The 7,500-nt window shown below is 40.5% G+C and overlaps 1 protein-coding gene across 2 annotated transcripts in view; it reads right to left on the bottom strand.

The window, feature by feature from the left end:
• stab1 (stabilin 1) overlaps window positions 1-7,500 on the bottom strand; it is a 216,691-nt gene that overhangs the window by 18,015 nt on the left and 191,176 nt on the right. Inside the window, exons 66-67 of one of the 2 annotated variants that reach the window (XM_061940474.2) lie at window positions 6,840-6,974; window positions 6,660-6,764 (exon numbers count right to left, since the gene is read on the bottom strand). In XM_061940474.2, coding sequence (XP_061796458.2) covers window positions 6,660-6,764; window positions 6,840-6,974 — 240 coding nt within the window. Of the gene's footprint in view, window positions 1-6,659; window positions 6,975-7,500 lie in introns of both variants that reach the window. The other variant, XM_072912860.1, reaches the window with a different exon arrangement.

Raw genomic sequence — 7,500 nt, 5'->3', positions numbered from 1 at the left:
CATGACGACCAGAGGGAGATTACAACAAGAGCAGTTGATAGTCACACACACACACACACACACACACACACACACACACACACACACACACACACACACACACACACACACACCAGGTGTGGCGAAATTATTCCCTGCATTTGACCCATCACCCCTGATCACCTCCTGGGAGGTGAGGGGAGTAGTGAGCAGCAGCAGTGGCCGCGCCCGGGAATCATTTCCACCATCACTGATGGTGGAAACTTTACACTAGACTTCAGGCAACGTGGATCCTGTGCCTCTCCTGTCTTCCTCCAGACTCTGGGACCTCGATTTCCAAAGGAAATGCAAAATTTGCATGGTTGGGTGATGGTTTGGGGTGCCATGTCATTTGCTGGTGTCGGTCCACTCTGTTTCCTGAGATCCAGGGTCAACGCAGCCGTCTACCAGCAAGTTTTAGAGCACTTCATGCTTCCTGCTGCTGACCTGCTCTATGGAGATGGAGATTTCAAGTTCCAACAGGACTTGGCGCCTGCACACAGCGCAAAATCTACCCGTGCCTGGTTTACGGACCATGGTATTTCTGTTCTAAATTGGCCCGCCAACTCCCCTGACCTTAGCCCCATAGAAAATCTGTGGGGTATTGTGAAAAGGAAGATGCAGAATGCCAGACCCAAAAACGCAGAAGAGTTGAAGGCCACTATCAGAGCAACCTGGGCTCTCATAACACCTGAGCAGTGCCAGAAACTCATCGACTCCATGCCACGCCGCATTAACGCAGTAATTGAGGCAAAAGGAGCTCCAACCAAGTATTGAGTATTGTACATGCTCATATTTTTCATTTTCATACTTTTCAGTTGGCCAACATTTCTAAAAATCCCTTTTTTGTATTAGCCTTAAGTAATATTCTAATTTTGTGACACACGGAATTTTGGATTTTCATTTGTTGCCACTTCAAATCATCAAAATTAAATGAAATAAACATTTGAATGCATCAGTCTGTGTGCAATGAATAAATATAATGTACAAGTTACACCTTTTGAATGCAATTACTGAAATAAATCAAGTTTTTCAAAATATTCTAATTTACTGGCTTTTACCTGTATAACCACTAGGCCACTGAGTAGGTTACCAAATATTTACCATTTGTGGATTTTTTTTATTTTTATTTTTTTATTTTTTTATTTACAAATCACCCTACTCAGTGGTCTAGTGGTTAGAGTGTCCGCCCTGAGTTGGGTAGGTCGTGAGTTCAAACCCCGGCCGAGTCATACCAAAGACTATAAAAATGGGAGCCATTACCTCCCTGCTTGGCACTCAGCATCAAGGCTTGGAATTGGGGGTTAAATCACCAAAAATGATTCCCGGGCGCTGCCACCGCTGCTGCTCACTGCTCCCCTCACCTCCCAGATGGTGATCAAGGGTGATGGGTGACATTTATCAGCAGCACACCAACGTTTTGAAGTGAGCCATTTATTTTCTGCCCAGTACCCCAGATGTTGCCTAGCAACAACAAAATACTCCAGTTTGTGAGCAGTTTTTCCACAACAAACACACTATAGGGACTATAGGGAATTTTAACCTTTTTGTGACCTCGGGGCCCAACTTTTCCACTACAGAGGGGCCACTCAAATATTAACACCGATTTAATATTCGTATTCTTTGATTTTAATCGTATTCAATGTAGCGTTGTACTGTATACCGGTATTAGTACAGTACCACGATAGTAGTGAATAATTTTCGGTACTATACCGCCTCTGAAAAGTACCGGTCCCGCTCCCGGCGCCCCCGTCACGTTGTGTTGCTGGTTTTACAAGCAGAGGAGCATGTTCGGCAGCGCACACACACGGAGTACTTACAAGCAGCATAGTGTGTAGACAGAAAAGGGAGAATGGGCGCATTTTGGCTTAAAAAGTAAAGATAAAGGTGAAGTTATAACACTGAAACGCCCTCAGGAAGAGGTGCTTTAAAACATGACGAGCTAGCTAGCTAGCGGCCATACTTGCCAACCTTGAGACCTCCGATTTCGGGAGGTGGGGGGTGGGGGGCGTGGTCGGGGGTGGGCGGGGGTGTGGTTGGGGGTGTGGTTAAGATATATATATATATATAAGAAATACTTGACTTTCAGTGAATTCTAGCTATATATATTTTTTTTTATTACATACATATATACATATATATATACATATACATATATGTATATACATATATATATATATATATAAATAAATAAAATAAATACTTGAATTTCAGTGTTCATTTATTTACACATATACACACACATAACACTCATCTACTCATTGTTGAGTTAAGGGTTGAATTGTCCATCCTTGTTCTATTCTCTGTCACTATTTCAGAACACACACATTATACAAATATACATTATAAAATCAATAAGAAAACGGGAGCTCTAATTTGGGAGTCTGAATTAGGATCAGAAGTTCCTATATAAACATTGCGCACTCACGTCGCCTTTTTGTATTGATTACTGCAGCTGTGCACTGGATTCATTCACAAATACAAACTACAACTCACAAACACTTTAGAGTTAGGCTCCACCATCAGAATGTGTACTTAAACTTATAAAGATCGCATGGATATTATTCAGTGAGTTGATTCACCAAAACTAACCTGTTATACAGGAGGAAAAAGCACACAGGACGTTTCAATTGTTCACAGACTGGTCGCGCTCATCAGAATGACAAGACACTTCCGGTCTGCAGGTGATAGCATTCAATTGGGAAGAAACGCCCTACTGCCCCCTACTGACCAATGTGAATGCTGATAAATCTGTAATGACAGCTCCAAAAACGAATTCAAACCACAAAATAAAATAAATAAATCAACACAAAAATGTGACACATTATGGGTGGGTCACATATGCATGTACAGTAGATGGCAGTATTGTCCTGTTTAAAAGTGTCACAACATTGCCGTTTACGGCAGACGAACTGCTTTACGGGGGACGAAAACTTGACTGCTGTTGTTGTGTGTTGTTACTGCGCTGGGAGGACGTTAATGAAACTGCCTAACAATAAACCCACATAAGAAACCAAGAACTCGCCCTCGATCATTAGCTGTTTATATTGTGGGAAAGCGGACGTGAGAACAGGCTGTCAACACGTCACTCAGGTCCGCATGGAGCTGGAGGGGGCGTGGCCTCCAGCTCCGCCTGAATTTCGGGATATTTTCGGGAGAAAATTTGTCCTGGGAGGTTTTCGGGAGAGGCGCTGAATTTCGGGAGTCTCCCGGAAAATCCGGGAGGGTTGGCAAGTATGGCTAGCGGCTAATGTCCATCCCCAGACGGCAGTGTTTTAGCTACTCCTAAATCACTAATCCTGGTCTCCATGGCGACAACTAAAGTAAGTTTCTTACAAGTATCATCCCTGCAAGACGAGGAATAGCTAAAGATGCTTCACTACACACGCCAAAATGTAAACAAACACCATTTGTGGATCTACACCCAACATCCACTGTAATGATACCAAGTACAAGAGCGTATCTAGTCGATAATACTATGATTACGTCGATATATTTTGGCATCACAACATCTTCATTCGTTTTTTTAAAATGTATGTTTATAAACTCAGGAAATATGTCCCTGGACACATGAGGACTTTGAATATGACCAATGTATGATCCTGTAACTACTTGGTATCGAAACGATAACCAAATTTGTGGTATCATCCAAATTAATGTAAAGTATCAAAGAAGAGAATAATAAGTGATTATTACATTTTAACAGAAATGTAGATAGAACATGTTTGAAGAGAAAATAAGCAGATATTAACAGTAATTGAACAAGTAGATTAATAATTCATTTTCTACCGCTTGTCCTTAATAATAGGTAGATAAATGACACAATATGTTACTGCATACGTCAGCAGCTAAATTAGGAGCCTTTGTTTGTTTACTTACTAATAAAAGACAAGTTGTCTAGTATGTTCACTATTTTATTTAAGGACAAACATGCAATAAGAAACATATGTTTAATGTACCCTAAGATTTTTTGTTAAAACAAAGCCAATAATGACATTTTTGTGGTCCCCTTTATTTAGAAAAGTATCGAAATAATTTTGGTACCGGGACCAAAATATTGGTGTCGTGACAACACTAATTCAATGGTTATATCTAACCTACTTACAGTTGAAATAGCAATCAATTATAGAAGGGACTCATAACAACTCATGAAAAATACATTTACCGTATTTTTCGGACTATAAGTCGCAGTTTTTTTCATAGTTTGGCCGGGCTCCAGTGCGACTTATATGTTTTTTTCCTTCTTTATTATGCATTTTCGGCAGGTGCGACATATACTCTGAAAAATACGGTACATACAATCACGCAATGCTAAAACAGATAAATTCTAACTAAATTAATTTTTAAAAATTATATATTTTTCTTAAATAAACTGCCAATAAAACTAAAGTGCAAATGAAACTACAGCTTCACCGCTATAGTCATATTTTTTGCGCTGAAGAAACCTCTCTATGACTTCAGCTCCAAGACTTCTTCTGTTTGTTTGATATTGTCATTACTGCCACAAGTGGTAGAAAAGTGTATTGCAGCCGAGTACCACTGGGAAAAATATTATTTTCCAGAGGTACTCTATGGGGCGCTCCCGGCCCTATGGTTAAGAAACACTGGACTAAAGTACATCGGTGCCTCAGTCTTTGTGCACCCCACTTTTCGTACGCTTCAGACTAAGATGTGGACTAAAAGTGTTCGTGTAGCGCAGACCTGGGCATTCTTCGGCCCGCGGGCCACATCTGGCTCTTTGTGCGTCCCTGTCCGACCCGCGTGAGACCAATCATAAATTACAAAATACATTTAAAAAAGTATCTATGTCGAGTGTGCAATACAACGGTGCTGCTTTTGTTTTGAAAAGCGTTATTTGTATTACTTCCGTGTGGACGTATGCTCGTGCGCGATTGTGAGTGAATGTGAACAGCGACAATCACAAATTACAAAATAAATTAAAAAAAACATCCATGTCGTGCGTGCAATACAACTGTGCTGCTTTTAGTTTGAAAAGTGTTATTTATGGGCGTATGTCTGTGTGTAACCTGTGAGTGAAGGTGCACAGCGACAAGTGATGCACGGTTACCTCCGAGACGCTAAAAAGGGAAAAGTTGATGACGAATGCTGTGTTTTCAACAAGACATGGACTGCCAAGTATTTCTTTACAGAAATTAAAGGTAAAGCCGTGTGCTTAATGTATGGTACACATGTTGCTGTGTTTAAAGAATATAATTTGAATCGCCACTACACGACGAAGCACGAGGAAAAATACCGGAATCTGTCTGATGAAGCGCACGCAAGGGAGGCTGATGCGTTGATGGTAAAACTGCAAACCCAACAAGTACTTTTTGCCAAATTTCACACCCCCAGAGATGCAGCTGTAAGGGCAAGTTTTGTCATTTCTCACAAAATCGCCAGAAAAAGTAAGGTGTTTTCTGACGGAGAGTTTATTCAGGAGTGCTTATTGGACTCTGTTGCGCTGACATGCCCGGAGACGAGGGGCGCATTTGAGAACGTGTCACTCTCCCGACGCACTGTAACGAGGCGGGTTGTGACCATCGCTGGAAACTTGGAGCTTCAGCTGAAGAACAGAACGGCCGACTTTGACTGTTTTTCGCTGGCTTTGGATGAGAGCTGCGATGTACGTGACACCGCCCAGCTGCTCATCTTCTTACGTGGGATAACTGCAGACTTTCAAATCACGGAGGAGCTGGCAGCCATGCAGTCAATTAAAGAGACAACCACAGGTAATGACTTGTTCACATAGGTAAATGCGTGTTTGGACATGTTAGGACTGAAATGGGACAAGCTGGCAGGTGTGACAACAGATGGTTGTCCAAATCTGACGGGGAAAAATGTTGGACTTCTAAAAAGAGGATGCAGGATAAAGTGACAGAAATTGACATTTTTGCATTATATTATACATCAGGAAGTGTTGTGTAAGACAGTGTTAAAAATAAAACCCTCAAAAGCAATCTGCTTTTGTATAAAGTTAAGTTAGATTAAATGAAATTATTATTATCATTATTATTAATCTTACGGTATATCAAAAATAATTTGAGCAAAATTGAATTGAAATATTGTCGGTGTGGCCCTCCAGCAGTGCTCAGGTTGCTCATGCGGCCCCCGGTAAAAAATTAATTGCCCACTTCTGGTGTAGTGCCTTGGATGCAGGTCATGTGGCAAAGCAATGACGCGGCGTTGCCGTAGTGACGATGTTATGCTTAAGAACCCCCCCTGAGTCCTGATTATTGATTACAACCAGCTGCACACGCAGCCTCCTCAGGCAGGAGTAAAGGGAATGCATTCAACAGGAAACACAGGAAACAGGTGTTACAAAATAAGAGCACAGAAACGGCAAACACTTGGATAAAGAAGGCAAGAACCACTACTGAATTCAAGAAAGCAAAGCCCGAAGAAGGCATCCGCTTGGCTTGTTAATTATTCATGTATTTATTCATCATTTATTTAATAGCCTCTATAAAATGTTTTTGGCATGAATATTTTTGGGTGTCGAGAGCAGATTCATTGGATTTTACAATATTTCTTATGAGAGAATTGTTTTGTTTTTCACGCGAGTCGATTTTCGTCAAACCTTTTTGGGACGGATTACTAACAAAAACCCATGCACGACTGTAGAGGACGCTTCCAAAGCTCACCAGAGGGGGCGGGGCTGAGAGCGGCGACTCAATGACGTGGACGATGCCGTTGACGGCGGGAATGTCCCAGACGAGCAGGAGACGCTGGTTCACCATTTTGAGACTCTGTGAGGCGGGTTGTTGAAGAGAGCGTTCAGGAAACGTTGCCAGTTGCAGTGTGTGTACGTGTGTGTGTCTGACCTCATTGTTGCCATGGGTAACAGACAGGTTGAAGCCCAGCCTGGATGGGATGACTTCCTGGTGTCGCAGATCCTTAAATGGTCGTCTGATGTGATTGGTGGAAATGTGGTACTCCACATCTCGACCTGAGAGAGTCTACACACGCACACGCACACACGTTAATTTATTTACACAATTCATACCAGGATTAAGCAAAATTCATAATTAGGAATTGAAATCAATGGAATTTGAATTGAACACACCTTCAATGTGTTGAATTGGAATGAAGCATTTTTACATTTTCCTTGATTTTGAAGTTTTAATACATCAAGGTAAATTGTGTTTTTAAATGTTTGTTTTTTTCCGAAACCAGGGTTCACCAAACTTTTTGATTTGGGGGCTGCATTGGGCTAAAAAATGTGTAAAGTAACAATATATACACATTCACACATATATAGCCTATACATATGTATGTGTACATATAATAATATAATATTATATAAATATATACAACATTTTATACTGTGTATATATAGTATATATTTACCCATACATGTATGTATATATATATATATATATATATATATATATATATATATATATATATATATATATATGTATATATATATATATATATATATATATATATATATACATACACACATACATGTATATATATACA

This window comes from Nerophis lumbriciformis, linkage group LG03 (assembly GCF_033978685.3).
Source record: "Nerophis lumbriciformis linkage group LG03, RoL_Nlum_v2.1, whole genome shotgun sequence".
In the NCBI taxonomy this organism is placed as follows: domain Eukaryota; kingdom Metazoa; phylum Chordata; class Actinopteri; order Syngnathiformes; family Syngnathidae; genus Nerophis; species Nerophis lumbriciformis.
This window is presented reverse-complemented; position numbering and strand designations above follow the sequence as displayed.